Here is a 24719-nt window from a genome sequence, read left to right as displayed (position 1 = left end):
AAACACATCTGAGCTATACTATATATACTATACTATATATACTATATATATACACTATACTATATATACTATACTGCAACGTTGGGCCACTATTGTGCTTCTTTAACCTCGGTGCATCTCTAAATGTAACTGTAAATAATTAATTTGATGTTTTATAAAATGAACAAATAGTCTTTTTTTCCCAAAAAGTAAATCCAGTAAGTTAGGGCAGAGGATGAGGGCCAAACATTACTGAACCTTGGCACAAAGGTTAAAGGATAAGAATTTATGTAGAACAGTGGTTCTTATTCTTTAGAATTCCAGTGGTCTTAGTTGATCCCTCAACATTAATTTAACTTTGGGTCCCTTGTCCCTACACCAGGGACCCCTGGACCTGTTCCCCACAGACCCAAATCTTCTCAGCTGTTGATGAGATTTGCTACTGTCTCTTCATGTGGCTCATTATGTTTAGCACATTGTCTGGGTCAGTTCTTATATCATAAGAAGGTAATAATGTATATAATCTAAATGCTGAATGCCTTAATACCTGCTGATACTACAACAACACAAAGGCTCTTAACCCTAGTTTTGCACATATCATGTAAGACTTGATTTCTCCATTTTTTTGCAAAAAAACTCTCCAGAAAGTGCCATATAATGGTTTATTTTTCAATTTTTTTCCTGGGGGGGCATACCCCCAGACCCCCCTAGGGAGAGCCCCACCCCCCCACATATAACAAATCCCAATTTAAACCCTGAAGGATAAAGACCCAAAGAAATTGCTTTGTACGCGGCAAAATATGGGTTGGCCCCCCCAAATCTCACTCCAAGGTTTTGGGAAAAGTTGGCAGCCCTGGTGTCGACCAAAATAAACGGACATGTCAGCGTTCAACAACTCAACATCTAACTAGAGGAAACGTAGCGGTAGTTTTAGTTTTTGCTGTGGAGAGGTGGATGTTTGTCATTTAGGTTACATACAGTATGTTTTACACATGCAGTATCCATCCAAATTTCATGCGACAAGTCTCTAACTTAAGCTATTTTGTAATTAATGAATTAATTTTAATTTATTTTATTGATTGGATGAACAATAGTTTGCCTAAATATGATTATTTTGTATTTTTGTCGATCTGATTGATGCTTGTGTTAAGAAATAAATCAGACGTTACTCAACAGTTACTCACTACTTGAGTAGTTTTTTCATCAAGTACTTTTTTACTCTTACTCAAGTAATTATTTGGATGACTACTTTTACTTTTACTTGAGTCATATTATTCTGAAGTAACAGTACTTTTACTTGAGTAAAATTTTTGGCTACTCTACCCACCTCTGCATTTAAATGATAAAAAGCACTATATTATAAATAGTGCAAGTACATAGTAAAGTGTACAATAAAGAGGCTTTTTTCTAAATACTTGTATCTTTGGCGTATCTGCGTTTAAAAGACAGTGATAGAGACAGTCAGGAGAGACCAGAGAAGACCTGCAGGAGGACTCAAACCAAAGCCACCGCGGTGAGGACTCAGCCTAAAGTCCCGGCTCTATCCGCTGAGCCACTAGGGCGCCGCTTCATTCACTGAGTTAGATAAAAAGATCAATTCCACATCTCAGCCTTTACTATTCTTCTACATACACAGGCAAGAAATGATCGTCTAAAGAGCAAACAGCTGGACTAAAACACTATAAAATAACTAAAACATTACATGAAGTGACCTTTTTACACAATATATGTCACACTTCACACCATCACAGCTAACTTTGTGATTTGGTGTGAATCTAAAATAAAGACTTCTAAGAGCATCATCATGTTGAGCTGGTCCTCTCTGCTCTACACACCTCTGGATCAGGAATCCTGGACCAGTCTTACCAACAGGTCCACAATCAACTAGAACTGAAGACCACATCAACCAGCCTAACTGGGATAGAACAAGCAGAAAATAACTGGAAACTAAATCAATGTTTCCAGCAACACAGACGTTATCAAAGCCTCATGTCATCATTAGTGAACGACGTTCCATTAGATTATTGAATCATGTTTCTTCTTCTTCTGAGTTGAAGCTGCAGAAAAAAAGACAAAACAATGTTAAAGAAAATTCAGTTCAACTTTCTTGATCATATTGAGGCTGCACAAACTGCAAACATCATTTATTTGGTGGCTGATCTACACAGGTTTGCGCCCTCCATAAAGTAATATGTATTACACATTTGTTCTGGAAAATAAAGTTAATGTTAATACACAAACATGAACCAGAGTAGCAGGTGCTCTTGGAGACGTCTACTGCTTTCTTTGTGTCATTGTGTTGCAGATTTAATCTACTGCAGACGGCTGATATTTTATTAAGAAATTAGAAAAGTTTCCATGATGTTAGTTGAGATGCAGCAGCTAGATAACGAGGTGGAGACGAGGCTCCACTCGTTAAATGAGAGGACATCTTTAACGGTTTAATCAAAGTACTCACCATCAACTACAACAAGCTGAACGATGAACAATTGAGGATTCTGAAGATCTAGATGATCACAGACGTAGTATCCACTGTCAGCCTTCGTTGTCTTTTTGATCTTTATGGAGACGTTGCCTTGTTTCAGTTCTTCTGGAAAATATTCGACTCGACCTTGGAAGTGTTTGTCTTGACCTTCAACCTCTTTCCTCTGACCTTCATACAGGAACACGGTTGGCCATTCACCTCTCTCCTCCGGACGTTTCCTCCAGATAAACCGCTTTGACGTAAGGTCCTCCTTGGTGCTGAGGGAACAGGGTAAAGTAACATCACGGCCTTCTTTCACTTTGATGAATTCTGGCCAAGGAGAATAAAAACATATATTAATCAATATGTTTACATGCAGAGTCATCTATTAGTAATTATTAAGGCAGAAAAGTTTTTTCGTCAGAATAATTACTTCTGCATATTTTTTTAAACACAACCAACATATTTTAACCATTTAAGCTTGTAGTGTATTATATTATTTACATACCCTGCATCAAATATAATGAATCATCTTAAGAATAATGATTTAAGAATAAAATAAAATGATCTCCAGTACATTATAACATCCTGTAACAGGTTAATTAAATAAAATCATGGTCCTCTGGTGTAAATACCATCAAAATGATTAATGACTGAAGATAAAACTTCCTCAAAGACTCTAAACATGAGATATGTATAAATAATCTGTTGTGTTGTCTGCTCATCATGAATATGTTGATACCATTCATTATTTTAACTTACTTTTCTTTTGATCTAATATGATGTAGCCCTTGTATACAAGCATCATTAGAGCAAGAACACCAGCAACAGGAGTAAGAACAACTATTAAAATAATCCATCCAAGGGAGGGTCCTGAAAGAGAAGACGAAAAGTGAATGTTAGACTCAGAATATAACACAGATCATATCCAGCAGACTGGACATCACAGTTTAACATTAAATAACTGCAAAAGACACTAAATATAGAGAGCTTTCTGCTGCTCTGCCCTTCGTCTTCCTCCTCACATTCATCACCTGGACTCTTCATCAGTTCAAATCCCAACTTAAAACAGGTCTGCTTAGAGACCCGAACCCTACAGAACTTCCACCAGGACCACTTTGATTTTACTGATTTACTGAGTCAAAAGTATCACGTTAGAACGTGATACTTTATGTTATAAAATGAAACTTTACACATTGTAACGTGAAAATATATCTAGTGAGAACATGAAACTCTTGTTTTAATAAGTACACAGTGTGCGGATGAATAAATTGTGAATCATAAACACAATTTAAGTTCTACTTCATCATGGGCGGAGACTCATTCTTCATTCTGTCTGCTCCATCCATTTCCAACCCTTCTTAGAGTATGCATACATATCCCAATATCATCCACCGTTCTCATCAGCAGCAGAATGTCACCATGTCTCAGCCCAAGCAGGAAGTAGAACCCTTTCAAATCATGGATATGAGCCATATTACGCAATGTATTCATCCGCACACCATGTCTTCCTTCAAACAGGATCATCTTCTAACAGAACAGAAAATAAAATAATCTCCAGTACATTATAACATCCTGTAACAGTTTTATTAAATAAAATCCAACTGACTTGATGGTCCTCTGGTGTAAACACCATCAGAATGATTAATGACTGAAGATAAAACAACGTCAAAACATGAGATTCAAATAAAAAATCTGTTGTCTGCTAATCATAAATATGTTGATACAATTCATTATTTTAGCTTACCTTTTATACGATATAATGTGATGTAGCCCATTTTTACAAACACCGCTACAGCTATAACAACAACAACATTAACAACAGCAACAACAGCAACAACAACAGCAACAACTATAAGAATAATCCATCCAGGGGAGAGCCCTGAAACAGAAGACAAAAAGTGAATGTTAGACTCAGAATGTAGCGCAGATCATATCCAGCAGACTGGACATCACAGTCTACACAAAGAGGACAACTGAAGGTTTGAATGGTCCTGAAATCTAAAATTCTGCAGGTTAAAACAGAGGTGGCATGAATGCACAGGCATCATTTACAGGGGGGGGGGGTTACAACCTGGCCGTCAAAACTATTAAAACTGTCCAGTGCACCCCCCAAAAACCTATCATGGTTTCCATTACATAAATAAAAGACATTTGGACCATAACATGAGGCAGAAAACGCACTATATTGTTGCAGAAACATTCACCAGAATTGTAAATGTATTAATTTGATTTTTATTACTATTTTTAAAACACTAACAGTTGTGCTGCACAAGATCAACAAACCACAACACTCCAGTGGCCCACCAGGTAAATTACATCATTTCATCCTAAATCTATGAAGGTAACTACGGTGTAAAAGGTGAGAGCTTGTAGAATACGATCTGAACTTGTATGTTAAAATTTGCACTTGTAGAAAATGTTCACACACCTGTATTCTGAATGTGAAGTCACAAAAAAATATTCTCAAATGTGGAGATTGATATTTGCATGAACACAATGACAGCTGCAAGCGTGTAGTGCAACATTTACTCGTGTACTTTTTTTAAAATTCTGGTTCATTTTCCATCTCAACCACAACTCAGTGATTACAACATCTGGAATCTGTCACTGCAACTTCACATCTGTTCTCTCTTGCAGCACACAGCGGAGAATCTGCACACATCGACATTTGCAACACTTCTTGATACATTTGGTGCAAAACTAATTTGTACCTGTGGACTTAGTCTGTGGAGCTCTAAGCCAACAGGACGGGGGGGGGGGGACAGCAGGGTTTCTATCGCCAGATGAGGGACAACTCTGTCCGGGTTATTTATGTAGCATGGTAGCTAGCGTTAGCTAACTAGCAGCCAGCCCGCTTCTAAATACTGTAAATACCTTTTAATGATCTCAACACTTGTTAACAGTCTAACTGAAACACTGTGGGGGGCGCTCCAGGTCCTGCAGACAGACCGCCATCAGTGGGGATCGGCCAGCGTAGCAACACTGCTAGAAAGCTTTGCTGCTGACCTCGACCTGATCGTAGCTCCAGCGGGACACAGAGCCCCCCCCCGCCAGGACCAGAGCTTGCTCTGCTGATGTTGTGCCCACATTTTGCATCCCTGCAAAGAACTACACCCGCTTGGGCAGCGACAGTAATTTCTGCAGAACGAGTGTTCCTTAAAGGAGAATTACAGCCAATATTTACGTTAATCTTGATCTCTATAGATATGCGAGTACTTTCTATTGAAACCCCCCCGACCTGAATCAGTGCAGACAACACTGAGTAGCTGCAGCTACGTGTACAAGCTTCCACTGAGCTATAACAACAGCTAACGGGGAGGGTTTTAGAGCCTTTGTGTCTCTTAACAGACACACAATGCAACTAATATGTCTGTCCAACATGAACAGGGCTCTTACGTAACATCAAGATGTGTTTTCAACTCAGACATTGTTTTAATTCTCCTTCCCTGTCTTGATCTTGCTGGTGGGGAGCTTGCTTGTCTGGTTAAAATCAACAGCTTTTTGTCTATATTGTTGTGTAAAAACTTTTTAGACTGAGCTTTGTTGGTTAATCCTGTCATAGAATACTGCTAGTGCTGTTGTAATGCAGTATACGATGGTAGTTTTTTTTCAGTTTGTCCTTTTGAAAATGGCCCTCTCAAAAGTCTCTGCCACTGCTTCACACACACTTTTTAAAAATTATTCACAGATGAAATCAGAATGAGGAAGAATCTTACAAGTGATGACAGAGATCTCATTAGAAACCTGATGGCTGATGGTCTTCTGTGTTGCCACACAGCGATAGCGGTCGGTCTGGGTCACAGTAGTTCTGAGAGTGACGTAGAAAAGGTTTCTTATTGGTTCGACCTGGGTCTCTGCAGGAAGTTTGTTTCCAGCACTGTCCCGCCACTCTACTTCAGGTTCTGGATCACCGTGAACGTCACACTGCAGCAGAGACCGGTCCTTTGTTTGATCAAGTATAGCGACAAATGGTTTTGGCGCCGCACCTGAACACAGTATGAACAACTCACTAGAGGACAATCAAAGCATTAAAACATTCATATTGGGATGTTTTTTAATCTATTTTCTTCACTATGGCAATTACAGTGTGAGAGAAACAAGGAGAAACAAGGAGAAACAAAAGTACACACACACACACACACACACACACACACACACACACACACACACACACACCTTCCTGGATGAGTCAAATTATGACTGTTTAACAAAAACTGACCAATGCACAATTTGTAGTCACTGCCTTTATAAAAACTGCAAAAAGGATTAAAAAAATGTTGAATTAACATTTACACAAACAAACTGACGATGGCGTATAAATGTCTCCATTTTTAAGTAATTAATGTAGCCTATGTAGCCTATAGGTACAGAATATTTGCTTTCTTATAATTCACTAAACTGCACTTCGTTGCCGTAGTAATGTTACCCGTAAGGTCTACATTTTAATCTAATCTAATGTGTAACGTTATTTCAACCAAGTTTTAAATCATCAGGTAACGTTACCTGTAGGTGTGTGCAATACATTTTAATCTAATCTAATGTTTCATGAATCATCAGGCCTGTGAAACCAAACAGCTGCTACAGATGATGTTATAACATCAGGACTCACCTGGGATGTTTTCCCCTGATCGGTCTTTTAAAACACGACCTAAAAGGTAAAACAAAAACATTAGTTAGTGCTTGTGAAATATTAACCCTTTTTACAGACACTTAAAAATAAATTGTATTATCTTGCAGACACATTTAAATGTTTAAAAAAAGAGCAGAAAAATAAAAGTACTCACCAACAACATCAAGCTTAATGTAGAATATTTGAGGTGTTTGAAGACGAGGAAAATAACAGCTGTAGACTCCGCTGTCGGCCATCTTTGTATTTCTGATGGTTATGGAGGCGTTGCCGTGTTTCAGTTCATCTTGAAAATGAGAGACTCGACCTTTGAACTCTTCAGTCTGACCACCTAGACCGTTGTTGTAGTGAATGCCTTCTACATACATGAACACCTCCTTCTGACCTTCATATCTCTGAGGATCTTTCTTCCAGTCAAAGAGTCCAGACGTAATGTTCTCCTTGGTGCTGAGAGCGCAGGGTAACACAACATCACTGTCTTCTTCCACTTTAATGACCTTTGACGGCTCTGGAAGATAAAATGAAGTATTAATCAGAATGTTTACTTCGTAGTAATTAATTAAGCAATAGTACACAAGAGGGCATAATTTAACGTAAACCTCCTCGGTACCATGGCAACATCACTAAGTGCCAATAATATGACATTACATCAAACCATCGAGTGTAACATTACACAACTGTTACTTACCAAATAAAAGTATTAATCAAACCGTTTTTATATTGTGGCCCTGAAAGCTCCAAAATAAATAAAGAATGTAATTTAATCTGTCTGTAATTTGTAATATAGTGGTGAAGTAGGAGGCCTGTTGTACTTGGGGATGTTTAGCAGTTATGGTCCGTGAGATTTATTATTGGGAAAGACAAGTTGAGGAATAAATCCTGTAATTTTCATTATGACTGATTTACTATATTTGAAATAGGAAGTGAAATGGAAAAAATAAGAAAGCTTCCATTTTTTAATATTAAGAGGTATTAAGAGACAGAAATATCCATGATCCCAATGAGCCCTAAGAGAACAGGCTACACAACTACTTAATGCTGGTCAAGTATTATCAACTTTAAAAATAAAAACGTTTTTATCTTGCAGACATATTTAAATGTTTAAAAATGAGCAAACATAATAAAAAAACTCACCAACAACAAGCTTAATGTAGAAAGTTTGAGGTGTTTGAAGATTTGGAAAGTAACAGCTGTATTCTCCACTATCGGCCATCTTTGTATTTCTGATGGTTATGGAGGCGTCGCCGTGTTTCAGTTCATCTTGAAAATGAGAGACTCGACCTTTGAACTCTTCACTCTGACCACCTCGACCTTTGTTGTAATGAATGCCTGCGTTATACTGGAATACCTCCTTCCAACCTTCATATTTCTGAGGAACTTTCCTCCAGACAAAGAGTTTAAACTCTATGTCCTCCTTGGTGCTGAGAGAGCAGGGTAACACAACATCACTGTCTTCTTCCACGTTCACTGGTGGTTCTTAAAGATAAAATCACGTATTAATCAGTATGTTTATGCGTGTACACAGAAATATTCTACAACAGCAATAAAAAAAGGAGTTGATGTACTGAAACTATATTTAAAATGAAATTGTATGTATTGTACACACTCGTGTACAGTAATTTCACATAAACACCTGTCATGTTTCCAGTGTCTTGAATGGGAGAGTTTATCTGCATTGAGTACTTTAACTTTAACATTAAGTACCTATTAAGTACCTTTTACTTTTACTTGAGTAACATTTTCAATGCAAGACTGACAGTGTGGTATTAGTACTTTTACTAAAGTATCTGAACACTGGTATGTTGTACGGATCAAATGATTCTGACGTTGTCTGGGACGTCCTCCTGATGAAAAACATGTCCTCATTTAGAGTTGTGATGAAGAGTTTTTCAGGAAGTGGAGTCATGTGAAAAAAGACATAAATCTTCTCTCCTCACATCCATAACTCTCCTGTAGAAACAAACATAAATAACGGGTGGAATTTAACCCTCGTGTTGTCTTCCTGTCAAAATTGAAAATCAACACTTTTGTTGACGCTTTTCATTGATGTTTTTAACTTTTTCTTACGTTTTTGTCCCTTTTTTCAACACTTTTATCCCTTTTTTCAATGTTTGTCACTTTTGACGTTTCCAACATTACGTAACACTAACTTATTAACTTTAAAGTCTTTTTTGGAATATATGGTCAATAAACCTCATTTATAGGAAATTATACCTAATGTTTAATGTTGTAGAAAAGCAGAAATTAGGAATTATTTAGACTAAAATGAAAGGAATGGATGCTGATGATAATCACAGACTTGAATATGTCAACTTTTACTCAATACTATTACAAAAACACTTCAATTTGTGTTTCAAATGCTATAAAATTGAATATGACCCAAAATTAATGAAAGTAGCAATTTGTACTTGGCAAAGAGAGTTGGGGGGAATCAATCATGTTATTTTGGGGAATTCAAAGTAACTTGATATAGAAAACGGGTCAATTTGACCTGAGGACAACATGACGGTTAACTTAGTAGATTTACTTAAGTACTGTAGGTCTACTTAAGTACAAAATTGAGGTAGGCCTACTTCTCTTTTCCTGCCACTTTCTACTTCTACTCCCTACATCTCAGAGAGAAATATTCTCCTTTTTACTCCTCTACGTTAATATGACAGCTTTAATTACTTGTTACTTTATACATTAGGATTCTTGCTGACAAAACACATAAAAACACATAAAATCTGATGTTTTATTAATAATCAATCTAGCCAACAATATAAGGCCTACAAGTCCAGCTGAAATGATTAGACCATTTAACTAAAAAGGGAGTTTTAGTTTTTGGTTTTTATACTTTAAGTAGTATTATAAGTAAATGCTAAAATACTAAAAGCAATATTTCCAGCCTCTCAAATGTAAAGATTTGCATGCATTGCCTATTTGAACTTTTACTTTAAGTAGGTCTACCTTTTCTTTTACAGATCCTAAACTTGGGGTTTCCGGCTTCTTCCCGCCCATAAACTGACTTCATGCCAAACTGTGAAGAACTTTAAAAACACCGAGGTCATCTGAGGAACAATGAGACCAATAACCTGTGCTGTGAAGGGTTAGGCCCATAGAAATAGAACAATATGGTTCTGCCTGTGTGTTATTAACGCTAATATGGAGTAGGCCTATATTAGTCCATATAGAGCCTTCTGATGATCTTTATCTTATGACGAGACAACACCCAGTCCGTCTCTCAGTCGTCTTTATATATTACAAAGTTAGTCATTCTTACCGTTTTTATCACAAAGTGTTTTCCCGGTCAAACACAGAAGACACAAACACAGAAGATCCACTAGATGATTCATATTTGTCGAGTAATTACTGGAACAAAGACGGAGCTCTTCTTAAAAATAATGGCGGCCCGTTATTCAGGTTTTTACTTTCGGTTTCAACCACCAACCTCTCCTCGGAGCTCGAAACTGCGCAGCAGCAGCAGCAGCGGGGGGGGAGGAGCTCTGCCGCCATCTTGTGTCGTCTTCAGAATCAGAATCAGAAATACTTTATTGATCCCCGAAGGAAAACTCTGTGTTGCAGTTGCACAAATATTATAAATAGAGTAGAAATACAAAGAAATAAAGAAATATAAGGAATTGGATATGTACAGTATTTACATAAAGGAATGTTATTATACATTATTTACATAATTAACTTAATTAAGGATTTGGAATGTTGAAAAGTAAAATAATAATAATAATAATAATAATAATAATAATAATTGTAGTAGTTGAGAATTGCACACATGTCAGGCCAGTGTTATTGCACAAAACAGATAATACAGATAATATTGTCCAGTTTCCATATCTCTAAGTGTCTGTGTGTCAGACACTTAGAGGGAGGAGTTAAAAGGTTTGATGGCCACAGGCAGGAATGACTTCCTGTGACGCTCTGTGGTGCATTTTGGGAGAATAAGTCCATCACCCGAAAGTGCTCCTGTGATTGAGCAGCAAGCCATGGAGTGGGTGCGACACATTGTCCAAGACGGCATGTAGTTTGGACAGCGTCCTCCTCTCTGACACCACCAACAGAGAGTCCAGATCCACCCCCCCACAACGTCACTGGCCTTGCAAATCAGTTGAGAGTCTGTTGGCGTCCGCTACCCTCAGCTTGCTGCCCTCCTTACTGGAGTTACACAAGTCTTAAATCATCATCTGTCCTGTCTCTGGATAGTAGATGATTCAAAACTGTATTTCCAGAGACTGTTTTTGGAAGTTGGTCTGTTTTAAGGTTCATGTGGACTCCTTTATGTGAAATTTGCGTGCCAAAGTAGTGAATGCTTTCACCTCCATCCTTAGAGCAACATCCGCATCCTTAGGGTGACCTCTGCATCCTTAGAGCGACCTCTGCATCCTTAGAGCGACCTCCGCATCCTTAGAGGGACCTCTGCATCCTTACAGCGACCTCCGCATCCTTAGAGCGACCTCCGCATCCTTAGAGGGACCTCTGCATCCTTACAGCGACCTCCGCATCCTTAGAGCGACCTCCGCATCCTTAGAGGGACCTCTGCATCCTTAGAGCGACCTCTGCATCCTTAGAGCGACCTCCGCATCCTTAGAGCAACCTCCGCATCCTTAGAGCGACCTCCGCATCCTTAGAGCAACCTCTGCATCCTTAGATCGACCTCTGCATCCTTAGAGTGACCTCTGCATCCTTAGAGCAACCTCCGCAAGAAGGTCCTCCTCTGCAAAAACCAAAAAATGGCACCACTGCCTTCTCGATGGATCTTGCCATGTTGAAATTATGATAAGCGACATTACATTTAGGTGTTGTTGGTGAGTGCACACAAAGGAACATGTGGTCGGGTCCAGCCTGAGACCATCTAACGGCAGCGGTGGTGGAGGGGGCGCGTCTGGGTGGTGGATGACTACCCTGCTCACTGGCACTGGGTATGAAACAGGGCTGCCTTCTTGAACGGTCCCAAAGGCTGAATCAACAAGGGGGACATCCCTACTTATGGATAGGGTGGTAGTTAGTGGAGCAAGGTCTGCTGTGAAATCCCGGTATGCCTCGTCGACCTTCAGGACATCTGGGTCTGGCAAGTCCCCCCGCACTGCTTTGTAGCGCTTGCTCCTTTTAAAACAGTTCAAGTCATAATTAGAAGAAAAGAAACAATAACTCAAAACAAAAAGAATCTGACAATGACTGCAGAATATATTATTACTTGACAGTGAAGATTACCTTACACCATCAGCAGCTGTGTAGTCTAGACTTGGGTTTTATTGAGATGAAGACCATGTTACCCACTCTGCCTGGTTTCACACCCTATCAAGTCAACAAACTAAAAAGGACATAGGTCTATAAAACTAGACAATTTTATAGACAACACTGCAGCTACTGTACGTGTACAAGCTTCCACTGAGCTATAACAGCAGCTAACGGGGAGAGTTTTAGAGCCTTTGTGTCTCTTAACAGACACACAATGCAACTAATATGTCTGTCCAACATGAACAGGGCCCTTACGTAACATCAAGATGTGTTTTCAACTCAGACATTGTTTTAATTATCCTTCCCTGTCTTGATCTTGCTGGTGGGGAGCTTGCTTGTCTGGTTAAAATCAACAGCTTTTTGTCTATATTGTTGTGTTAAAACTTTTTAGACTGAGCTTTGTTTTTTGATCATGTTGTAGACAGTACTGCTGTTGCTGTTGATGCAGTATACGTTGGAAGGTAAAATTAATGTTTTTGTTGCGATAGTGGTCGATCTGGGTCACAGTAGTTTTGAGAGTGATGTAGAAATTTAAGTATTTCAACCAGAGAAAGTCTCTCTCTCTCTCTAATGTGATTGTATGAAGTTCAGAGATGAGCTGAGTTATAAATGTTACAGACGTGCTTTTCTCTTTTTCTCTTCTAGCACGATTCTTACCACAACTTTACTTCCTGGACAGAAACTAAGAACAATTTGATAACAACTTTGCCACAATATGTAAGAAAAATATCAACGTTGTCTTCTGCCCCTGAATGGTCAAACAAATAAATAAATAAATGTAGATTAACACCACTGCTCTGTAAAGAAACAGATCTAGTTAACATCCTCTGAACCTGTTGGCATTACAGCTCTTATTATTGACCACATCCTGTCTCCTCATCAGATACAGCAAGCATCACTACACAGGTTATTACATCTGGGTGGAAAAAGAGCATTAGAGAGAGAGAGAGAGAGAGAGAGGAGTAAAACTTGAAGTTTCTCTGGTTTATATTTAAATGTACGACCCTTAACCTATAAATACATTTTAAATTCACAAAAAACCTCAAACCAGGAAGTGGGAAACTGGGAAGATGAAGTAGATCATCATCAATTTTGTCACAATAATCAATAAAATACAATGATCCAGATCCACAGGACAAGCCTCCACCTGAAGGGGTCAGTTGTTAAAACTAGTTGGTAAACTGACATGTAAATGTAAATTACCAAAAACTGAAAAAACTAAAAACAAAGAGAGAAACCTATACGCTGTACGACCTGCTTGAAGAATTCCCCTTTTATATGATTAATAAAGTCATATAACATCCAGTTTAACACATGAGGAGCAGGATGGAGGGTGAGTAGCTCATTTCACATCCTGGTTTATAGGAGGCCTGTTGTTTTTGGGATGTTTTGGCAGATAGTTGGTCTGTGAGATGTTTTGAGTAAGACAAGTTGAAAGATAAATCTTGTTAGTTTCAGCCTGATGGCCCTCATTATGATTTATTGTATTTTAAATAGAAAGGAAAAAGGAAAAAATAAGAAAGCTTCCATTTTTTATTTATAATATTTTATCAATTCAACTGTTTCAGAGCCTGAAGTGAGATCAACACACCAAATGAAACCTGATGAGTGTTAAACAGTGATGTCATTTACATACATCAGGTCCTCGTGGTCCTGGTATTATACAGATTAAATGTTTCAGTATTAAGAGACAGAAATATTCATGATCACAATGAGCCCTAAGAGAACAGGCTACACAACATTACTTAGTGCTTGTGAAGTGTTATCAACTTTAAAAACAGTTACAAATAAACTGTTTTATCTTGCAGCCATGTTTAAATGTTTAAAAATAATGAGTGAATAGTAAGTACTCACCAACAACAAGATTAATGTAGAAAGTTTGACGTGGCTGAAGACGAGGAAAATAACAGCTGTAGACTCCATTGTCAGATATCTTTATATTTCTGATGGTTATGGAGGCGTCGCCGTGTTTCAGTTCATCTTGAAAATTAAAGACTCGACCTTTGAACTCTTCACTCTGACCATCTCGACCGTTGTTGTAATGAATGCCTTCTACATACATGAACACCTCCTTCTGACCTTCATATTTCTGAAGAGCTTTCGTCCAGACAAACAGTTTAAACTCAACGTTCTCCTTGGTGCTGAGAGAGTAGGGTAACACAACATCACTGTCTTCTTCCACGGTCACTGCTGGTCCTGAAAGATAAAATCATGTATTACCATTTACCAATTACCATTAGATCAGTCATGTATCTATACAGTTAACGTTACTGATGAATTTGTGGGTTAGCCCAGAGTTGTTAACTGTGGTCAAAACTATCATACTAAAAATAACTGAGCGTGTTGAACGTGTCGCACTGTTATGTGATCCACCAAGAAGGTGGTGCCAGGACATGAAGTACTTTATAAATTAAGCACAATGAAGAAAATTTACAACAACTATCAAAACTCAGTAAGTTATATTTCTCTAAGATATTGCAATGATGTTAAGAGAAAGGTTTTTTATCCAGAGTCTTAAGTTCCTTTTTGTACAGAAGCTCAACTGGTTTTAGGGTAGTAGTACCAGACATAGACCAGCTGGTTTTAGGGTTGTAGTACCCGACATAGACCAGCTTGTTTTAGGGTAGTAGTACCCAACATAGACCAGCTGGTTTTAGGGTTGTAGTACCCGACATAGACCAGCTGGTTTTAGGGTAGTAGTACCCGACATAGACCAGCTAGTGATGCAATAGTTCACATGTGAAAGTATCGTTGAATGCAGAAACATCAGAGCAGCTGAGTCTGATAGAGATCCTCTGATTTGTTTAAAATTATGAAGATTGAATTTGATTCTTTTGGTTATCATTTTAACATGGTTTTTAAAAGAGAGTCTAGAGTCTATAATCACACCTAAATATTTACATTCATTAACAACTTCCAACTCTTTTGTGCCCAACATCACCCCCGATTGAGCAGGCATAACAGTAGAAGATTGCTTCGACAAGTATAAACAAACAGGAGCATTCAAACTATTGTTATTCGGTTCTTTCTTTATTCTGCTTCTTTCTTATTATTATTCCGTACGTTTTTTGTCTCTCTCTAACTTCTGCATACTTTTACCTATTTATACCGTTCAACTTTTACAATCTTCAGCTTTTTAAGCAGATGATGGGACTTCTTTTACTATTTTTCTACTATTTATACTTTTTCAAATGTTAAGCTTTTAAACAATTTATTTTTAACATTAAAGTCAATGAGAGAAAGCTTCAAATCCTTCAAATCTTCTTCTGCTCCCAAAAGTTTCAGCGCCTTCATACTTTCACTTACAAACGTGGTTAAAACTTTAAAATGTTCACAAATTATTTAGCTATCAGAACATGGCTTTTCAGATTGATATATTTTACAGTCTTTGTGAAAAAGCAGTTTAAGTAGAGTGTACATTTTATGATTTTTCTGCATTTATAATTGTGTGTATTGCGTGAGGTAGAGTGTGGAGTGATGTCACTGGAGTGAAGCTCTTCAAAAACAATTCTAGCTTGTCATGGACAATTTATACATCGAAACGTAGGTATTCTTGTCTACTTTCTGTCAATGTGCTCATTCTTGCGCTATGAATTATACTTTTCGCTCAGCGAGCTTTCAAATGACAAGAGTTCAGAATCTTTCTCCATTCACTGCTATGTTAAACATTGTCCACATTTCTCAGCAAAATGCAGAGCGGAGCACTTTTTTACATTGCTGATACGCCCACATTTATAACTTTATCCACATTAATTTTAAATCAATACGTTCACAAAGGCCTTCTGGTGCTCACGGTGAGGTTATTTAATCAATATCACAAATGTGTTTGATGGAATGACCATTTGTTTGACAGCTTGTTCAGTATGTGAAGAGCTGGTGAGACAGCTCACAGCTGCGGTCGTTAACTGAGTACAGATCAAAGAGATGACATCACAGAGATCAAAGGCTTCCTATTGGTATTGGTCTCCAAGGCAACCATACTCTCTATGTCTGTTTGTCTGCCTCTCTCTCAGACACACACACACACACACACACACACACAACAACAACAGAGACACACACACAGACACACACACTGAGACAACCACACAGAGACACACACACAGAGACACACACACACACACACTGGGACACAGACACACATAGACACACACACACACACAGACACACACACAGACACACACGCTCACAAACACACACACACACACACACACACAGACATACACGCTCACAGACCCACACACAGTGACACACACACACAAACACTCTCTGTCTCATTATATATAACAATGTCTCTGTCTCATTATATATAACAATGGATAGCATGGTAAACAGGTTCTTTGGTGGCAGCGTAGTGGTTACGACGCATACCTTTCGTCTGGGAGACCCGGGTTCAATTCCCACAGCGGCACCTCAACCAAAGTTTTCCCCATAAATACAGTCAACTCCTAGTGATGGCCCAGTGCATATGGACGGGGGTTTGATCCCCACCGCAGTACATCAACCCTGACAAAGGCATTTAACCCCATTATGATGTTTTGTGATGTTATTCAACTTAATTAAAGCCATTCCGACTTTTTCAAATATTCTCACTACTTCAACATCTTCTTACTGAATTAAACTATTTCTCAAGTTTAGCGTTAGCGTTTCATTTTTTTTTTACATTAGTAGTGTTATTAAACTTAGTTGAAACCATTCCTACTTTTTTTCCACTCTTCTCAAAACTTCAACATCTTCTTACTGATTTAAGCTTTTTCTACAGGTTAGCTTTAGCATTTCAAGTTTTTCTACAACTTTTACTGATTTAAGCTTTTTTTACGGTTCAGCTTTAGCATTTCAAGTTTTTCTACAACTTTTACTGATTTAAGCTTTTTCTACAGTTTAGCTTTAGCATTTCTAGTTTTCTACAACTTTTACTGATTTAAGCCAGGTTAGCTTTAGCAATTCAGCTATTCAGCATTCCCACGCATTTTCTGCAGAAAATGCATTTTCTAGTTGCATTTAAAATAAGACACAATCTATTGAACCATGTTTGTATGTGTGTGTGTGTGTGTGTGTGTGTGTGTGTGTGTGTGTGTGAGTGTGTGTGTGTGTAACAGCTGTTGAGAGAACACGTGCTGCCTCCACAGGATCTTTTGCTTTAGTCAAAATTACAGTGTCATCGGCGTAAAGCTGGACATTAACATGTAAACAGTATTCTGGTAAGTCATTTTATATTTATATGTCCATTTTTTTTCTCTCTCAAGCTATTATATATTCACTGCATAGAAAGGATGTTTTTATTTTATGTTTTTTTATTATTTAACTTTCTCCTGTTGCCAAACTGTTCAATGAATGTTTAACATGTTTGTAAAATTTAAAGATGAAAATAAAAAAAATAAAAAAACATTTTTGATCTGTGCTAAATACTAGGAAACATTTCAATGTGACAGCAGCTGAACAGCATGATCACAGCTCTGTTTCAGACCTCTGCCTGTTCCAGATGCCTCAGACATTTACATAAAATATACTATTACAATTATTATTTGCAAATCCATAACTCAGTGTAATGATCAGCTTTCTTACGGTTTTGTTGAGCAGACGTGACTCCAGAGCAAGTCAGGAGGCAGAGACACAGAAGAGGAAGAAGAGGAAGAAGATCCATCGCTGTCGATGTCTCCTAACAATCTGACATCACTTTAACATCTCACCGGCTCTAATAACGGAGATGGAGACACTCCTAACGGACTGATTGGCTGTTCAACACTTGCGGTTTCGAGGATTACGCAAGCTAAAACAAAATACACCAGTCCAGCAAAAATGCTTTCTACAAGGACCAGGATTTTGTGTTACCCCCCTACTTAGACTAGAATAACCATCTCTTAACTTTCCTTAACAAGTTGAGAGAAAGCTCCATCTCTAGAAGTCTGTCTCGGTTCAGCTCTCACTGCTTCTGGAGCTGCTTTGTCAACCTCTGTGGTTTAGTTTAGTTTCACTTCCTTTTTGTTCTCAAATCAGTGTCATGGCACTAAATACTGCACCATCAAGTTACTGTATTAGAGATGTTTGAAGTTACTGCTGTTGCAAAATATTTCTACTTGCAAACCGACAGGATGCTGAAATTAAAAATATATCTATAATAGGTCTAATCTAACAGATATGGACATGTTCTGCTGTATTTGGTCAGCAGATCAGAGTTGCAGGAAACAAAGTGGTTTGTCAGCAGAGACATGCAAAATATCATCAAGATACATGATTTTCTGTTTTTCTGCAGCCTGAATGTATTTTATCTAAATGAGTACAGAAAAATACAGGAAGTAAAATATATTTCTTCCTCATTGAGACAGCAACAGAGACAATGAGGGACTCAGCAGCACGTTGTAATTGTATAATGTGATGTGATGTGATGGTGAAGCAGGAGGCCTGTTGTTTTTGGGGGGTTTTGTCAGTTAGTTGGTCCCTGAGATGTTTTATTGGGTCCTTGGTCTGAAAAGAATTGAGAAACAATTCTCTAACCTAGGCTCAGGGAGAGGGTTCCCACTGAATCTACTACAGTCTGATGATGATGTCTTTGGTATACAGATATGAAGCCTGGCCTGCCCCCCAACCCCCCCCGTTCACACAGTACTTGCTTCACCGAGTGGTGTATTGTGGTTTTTGGCTCAGGCCGATGAAAAAGAAGCAGCTTCCTGCAGTGCCCAACTTCTCATAACAGGATGCAACTTCTTGATCAACAATAGTCAAATAAACTGGGTCACCTACAAGATACACCGCTGAATATAAATATATACAAGACACATGCTAAAGTCATATCATGAAACTGCAGTATTAGGATACAGGCAACCTTTTGTAGCAGTTACACATTTAAATATTATAAATTCATGAATATTTACTTAAATAGTCACTTTTTTATTATAATGTGATGAGTGACAGGACTGACTTTATGGATTAAAAGCTTTACAATCACAGAGTAATGTTTATTTATTTATAACTATGACAGGTTTTAAATATGTATTATATGCAATACAGGTATTAAAAAGAAACGAATGCATTCATTTTTCAGGCCCTAACGCAGTTTTTTTAACCCAAACATACACTTGTAAATACACTGTTCCTGTAATTTTTGTTGTTGTTGTTGTCTTGTTTGTTGTTGTTGTTGCTGTTTTGTTTTGTTATAACTGTTTACACTTTTCTGTTCCCTGTATCTGTCTTTTATTGTCTGTAAAGCGACCTTGAGTGCTTAGAGAGGCGCTGTTAAATAAAATGTATTATTATTATTATTATTATTATTATTATTAAACGGCGTCTCTGTGCTGGTGAGTGACGTCATGGCGCCCTCTGGTGGACAAGAACAGGAACTACACGCAGAGCGCCAGGAAACAATTACACACATCTATTTCAAACCAACATGCAATGAGAAACTCTGGGATTGGAGAGAGCATTAAATGGTCTACTGAACAAGCTCGACGTCAAACCTTTAGATGAAAACACTCCTTAATGTTATTTAAAAAAGATAAACCGCTAATGAAGTTTACTTTTGACTATCAAATGTAATGATAAAAGGACGTAACCAGAGCCGCGGGAACATATTTTGAATTGGGGGTACTGACAAATTTACAGAATTAAGTTTTCAGCCAAAGTCAACCACCACACACCCAACTGCATCCATCACAATTTATTGAACTGCATAGAGATTCAATTCCTTATAAATAGCCTATCCAAGACAATAATTAGCCTGCTATAGGCTACGGAACCCGGGAACACCAGAAGATAATATAATAGACCGTTATTGCTATTCAACCACATCAATTTCTTTCTTACCCATACCGTCAAGATGAAGACAAAATATCTCTTTATTAAAACAAAGGTGCTTTGTGGTGTCAAAACAGCACTAAGGCTTCGATAATAAAACTGGAACACATGTAGGCTACATGCTCCACAAGCATAAAAACAAGAATAAAGTCCACATAATACAAGACAGGACTAACTAGGCCCGGGTAACGCAGGATGCAGACACACGGCGGAGACACTGGCACAGAATAGGCCTGCTACAAGTTAAAAAACAGAGCCCCTAAACACATCACTGAGTTATATTAAATCAAATGAAATTGAAGCAAGCCAGTCAGTCCTGACACAAACACTGAAACAGAGAAATGCAGACTTAAGTTTTTGTAGCACGGCAATAGCAAATTTAAGGCATAAAGATGTTGGGCCGTATGTATCAACAGTTCTTAATAGAGCCTAATCATTTTAAAACAACACGGTAGGATAATCAAATATAGGTGCGACCTCTTTCTGATTTTCTAATAAAAAGGCTTTACACGCGTGTAAAAAACACAATTATCTCCAATAATTCGTATAAACTTTCAGTTGAACTGTTACTAAACATTTGATGCCAATTTACTGCACGGTGGCAGCATAATAATAAACCAGCATTCTTACCTTGTGCTTCAGTTATAACACAAAAAAATCCTGAGTTTTCTTAAATTAAAACTTGATGTGTTCAAATGTAATCTTGTAAAATGTATAAAATTAAATAATACAGTCATTCAGTGAGATAAGATGTTTTTATATAAGCTTGAAATAAAAATAGGGAATTATGATCATTACAAAAGCTGCATTCGTTCTCAAGCTCTAAAAATATATTGAAATATAAATTTGTTGGATGTATATATTGTGTATTTCCTTCTGTACTTCTTTAATCTCGTTTGTAATGCACAAGTTGTATTTAATAACTAGTTCCTCTGTCAGTTGGTGTCCGAAATGGCTTTCCCTCTTGGAGATATTTTCCTCACATCATAAAGTACATTTCTAATGTTTGTTATTACACATATTTGAGTTTTTATGTCTTAATAAAACACATTTTTATTTGCATTTCACCCCTAAAAGGTTAGGCCCTGTCAGACAAATTTTGTAAATGCCAGAAAGGTTTCTTAATGAATTGCTTTGATACAAACAGCATTGTCTTATTGATCCCATGTCCCTGATTGTATTTGACATTGTTTTGTAACTCCTATAAGAAATATAAGTGACTTTGTGGGTAACTGTAGTTGATAGTAAGCAGAGAATAACCACCATGCACTCTAAAAAAAATCTCAGATTTTTACAAATACCTTCATGTACACATTTAAATATATTAATCATGAATATTTACTCAAACAGTCCATTTGTATATCTTGTATGACTGACTTTATGGATTAGATGTTAGTTAAAAGCTTTACAATCACAGAGTAACGTTTATTAATTTATAACTACCACAGGTTTTAAAACAGCGTCTCTGCTGAGTGACGTCATGGCGCCCTCTGGTGGACACGAGCAGGAACTACACGCAGAGCGCCAGGAAACAATTACACATTAAAACATGTTTACAGGGTTTATTATCTTAATTTATATGTTTTTATCTTGCACACTGACCCTACTTCATGGATTTATATTTATTTAACTTTTTAGTAATTCTCTAGTACTACTATATCCAATTGTTTTAATGAGTATTATTTATTAGGTATTTTAAATAATTCATTTAAATAATTGATAAAAAAAAGGGAGATAGGGTTTTAAAATAAATACATATAATTGAATTAAATTTACTTTAAAATGTGTCATCATTGTATGAGATAAAAACATTTAAATTAAGATAATAAACCCTGTAAACATGTTTTAATGTGTAATTGTTTCCTGGCGCTCTGCGTGTAGTTCCTGCTTGTGTCCACCAGAGGGCGCCATGACGTCACTCACCGGAAGAGACGCTTCCTCTGAATGTAGGTCAGTGGTTACATTTAACAGAAGAAAAGAGACGGGTATGGCTGCAGCCTGGTGCGTCCCATGTCATCCGTCCCGTCTCATACGGTCTCGTCTCATGCGGAGGTGTGTCCAACGGTAAATCCAGAGGGTCAAAATTACGATATCGCGTAAATTTTCCAGACGGAGTCGCGGGTAAATTCGTGACCACATTTGTTGCAATCAATTTAAAGACGTTAAAAAACTTTTAAAGTAACAATTTTGCCATAGCCTACATGTAGTTTGCTCATTTCTGAATGTTATGTTTGTGTTGTTACATCTGATGAAACCTGCATCAGCGACGCAGCCGTTTCTGCCAACTAACAGCAGGACCTCCTGAGCAGGGAGAACAATCCACGATTTGCAGACACAACAAGACTACAAAAATAAACATGTTACACGCTTTCCAAGACTTTTTAATTGTATAGGCCTATTCTATATTGTTTTCACACTTCACTGGGACATTGCTGCAAATACAACTGCTCATCAGCATGGCGAGAGCGACTGTCGGCCTCGGCTGTCGGGTCTCTGGGACCCGGGACAGAATGCTGTCGGGTCTCTGGGACCCGGGACAGAACGCGGTCGGGTCTCTGGGACCCGGGACAGAATGCTGTCGGGTCTCTGGGACCCGGGAGAGAATGCTGTCGGGTCTCTGGGACCCGGGGCAGAACGCGGTCGGGTCTCTGGGACCCGGGGCAGAATGTTATCGGGTCTCTGGGACCCGGGGCAGAATGCTGTCGGGTCTCTGGGGCCCGGGGCAGAATGCGGTTCTATTTTTCTACTACCGCGGCATCGGCCTTCGGGTCTCTGGGACCCGTCCTGCATTCGACTGCGTATCTCTGCTGCCACGGTCTTGGGCCAGAATGCGATTGAATTTTTCTTCCACTTCCGCCAGCGGTTCTATTGTATTTTGTGTGGTATTGTATGAAAGAGGGACATTTTTTTTTAAACTAAACCAAATGCTTTTACTCTGTCGGGAGAGAAATTCCTTCTATAGCTGCAACTTGGCTCAAAGTTGCAGCTATAGCCTATAGCTATTGCCTATCACCTGCATTTTTTTAGAGACGGACATATATTTTTAAATATTTAAAAACACACCAATGTTATGGTGAAGTTATGGAAGAAACATTTCCTTCTTTTCACATCCAACATCCAGCTAAACAATGAATAATATATAATAATAATAATAATAATAATAATGAATAATGCTCAGAATCTTTAGAATAACTTTTAATTTCATAATATCAAAGCATTGGCAACACATTCAATAACACATCAAAACATGACCAGAAGTGATGCATATACACATCAACTTTCTTTTTGATTTATTTACATTCATTATATCATCATCACTATTCATTATGACATCAACTTCCTTTTTAATAAATGCATATGCATAATTTCTTTTTTATTAATGCATAGACACATTCATTATGTCATCATCACTATTCATTATGTCATCATCACAATTCATTATGACATCAACTTTCTTTTTAATAAATGCGAATACACATCAACTTTCTTTTTCATTAAGATAAGATGGTGCTTGAACATGAAGAGCTTCGTAGGTGAGAAGAAGGATTTTAAATTCTATTCTGGATTTTACAGGAAGCCAATGCAGAGAAGCTCAACCAGGAGAGATGTGATCTCTTTTCCTGGTTCCTATCAGAACACGTGGTGCAGCATTCTGGATCAGCTGAAGAATCTTTATGGACTCTTTTAAGCAACCTGATAATAAAGAATTGGAGTAATCCAGCTTAGAAGTAACAAATGCGTGGACTAGTTTTTCTGCATCAATTTTAGACAGGATATTCCTGAATCTCTGAATGTGATGACTACTGCACTGGGGAAACTTTGGTAGGCCTGGCCACGATTTCACGTCAGGGAGATTTTTCCGTGAAGGTTATGGAGAGTTTAACTTCGCAGAGTTTGATTGTGCGAAGTCAATACAAACAAAGCAATGTGTTTCCGCCCTGTTTCGAACAGGGGACCTTTCGCGTGTTAGGCAAACGTGATAACCACTACACTACGGAAACTGAAGAAATGCATTTATTTTGCATATTTGTGGGAAAATGCACCATTTTTATTTTACTGCAAATGTTCAAAAAGCTACAAAATAGAGATTTTAAACTAGATTCAGTCACAGATGCTTTGTCATGGATTTGAATGATAGCAAATATGTAGTAAACCTAAATATTTCTACATGCATTGACTGTGGTCTGAATGTTGGAATAGCACCACCTATTTCTTGATGTGCCAAATATTAAGCTTGGGCATTCCTCGTTAGTGTAGTGGACAGTATCGCCGCCTGTCACGCGGAAGATCGGGGTTTGATTCCCCGACGGGGAGACTTTTCTACCAGCTAACCAATGCAAGGCCTCGAGGAAGTCCCGGCGAACGCGTGGGACTACTCGGGAAAGTGGGCCTTGGCTCAAGCTGTGTTCAGCATGGAAGGAGAACTCCTGATCCTAAATGGGAATATTTTCAAGCGATTGAAAGAGCACAACTCCTGGACATGAACAAAACGTCACAAGGTGCCGCAGGAGTTGGGAGAGTGTCAAGTCTGGCCACCTTGGAATTCCATTTATGCTCTTTGCAGACTATGTGGTTCATTTGGCTTTATCAGGCATTGATCTACAGCTTCCACTGGGGTGAATC

The 24719-nt window shown here is 38.1% G+C and overlaps 1 protein-coding gene and 1 non-coding gene across 11 annotated transcripts; both read right to left on the bottom strand.

The window, feature by feature from the left end:
* Positions 1-1629: 1629 nt before the first annotated feature.
* LOC116680395 (butyrophilin subfamily 1 member A1) lies at positions 1630-18216 on the bottom strand. 10 transcript variants are annotated; one of them, XM_032509471.1, is made up of 10 exons: positions 10336-10467; positions 8900-9023; positions 8203-8549; positions 7231-7579; positions 7056-7094; positions 6163-6432; positions 4191-4325; positions 3206-3316; positions 2438-2773; positions 1630-2036 (listed from the first exon to the last, which is right to left on the bottom strand). In XM_032509471.1, the coding sequence occupies exons 2-10, from the start codon at positions 8937-8939 to the stop codon at positions 1996-1998; spliced, it is 1668 nt and encodes a 555-aa protein (XP_032365362.1). In that variant the 5' UTR covers positions 8940-9023; positions 10336-10467; the 3' UTR covers positions 1630-1995. The 10 variants fall into 10 exon arrangements, with proteins under 10 accessions (XP_032365362.1, XP_032365364.1, XP_032365358.1 ...); XM_032509473.1 differs by lacking the exons at positions 8900-9023; positions 10336-10467 and adding an exon at positions 17871-18208 and having other exon boundaries at positions 7231-7458; positions 8433-8549; XM_032509467.1 differs by lacking the exons at positions 8900-9023; positions 10336-10467 and adding an exon at positions 17871-18207.
* A 5808-nt stretch (positions 18217-24024) lies between these two features.
* Positions 24025-24097, bottom strand: trnav-aac (transfer RNA valine (anticodon AAC)). Its single transcript has one exon. It is a non-coding gene; the product is annotated as a tRNA-Val (tRNA).
* Positions 24098-24719: the final 622 nt, after the last annotated feature.

The sequence above is a fragment of the Etheostoma spectabile genome, unplaced genomic scaffold (assembly GCF_008692095.1).
Source record: "Etheostoma spectabile isolate EspeVRDwgs_2016 unplaced genomic scaffold, UIUC_Espe_1.0 scaffold00018427, whole genome shotgun sequence".
Lineage (NCBI taxonomy): Eukaryota > Metazoa > Chordata > Actinopteri > Perciformes > Percidae > Etheostoma > Etheostoma spectabile.
Note: the sequence above shows the minus strand (reverse complement) of the source record. Positions and strands in the feature narration are given on the sequence as shown.

What these genes read in the sequence shown, in the direction of transcription:
- LOC116680395 (XM_032509467.1), bottom strand. Translation starts at nt 17,949, where the DNA reads ATGGATCTTCTTCCTCTTCTTCCTCTTCTGTGTCTCTGCCTCCTGACT. An exon ending in CACGTCTGCTCAACAAAACC is followed by an intron (nt 8,550 to 17,870) that starts GTAAGAAAGCTG and finishes TTTATCTTTAAG; the next exon opens with AACCACCAGTGAACGTGGAA. An exon ending in CACATTATATCGTATAAAAG is followed by an intron (nt 3,317 to 4,190) that starts GTAAGCTAAAAT and finishes CTTCTCTTTCAG; the next exon opens with GACCCTCCCTTGGATGGATT.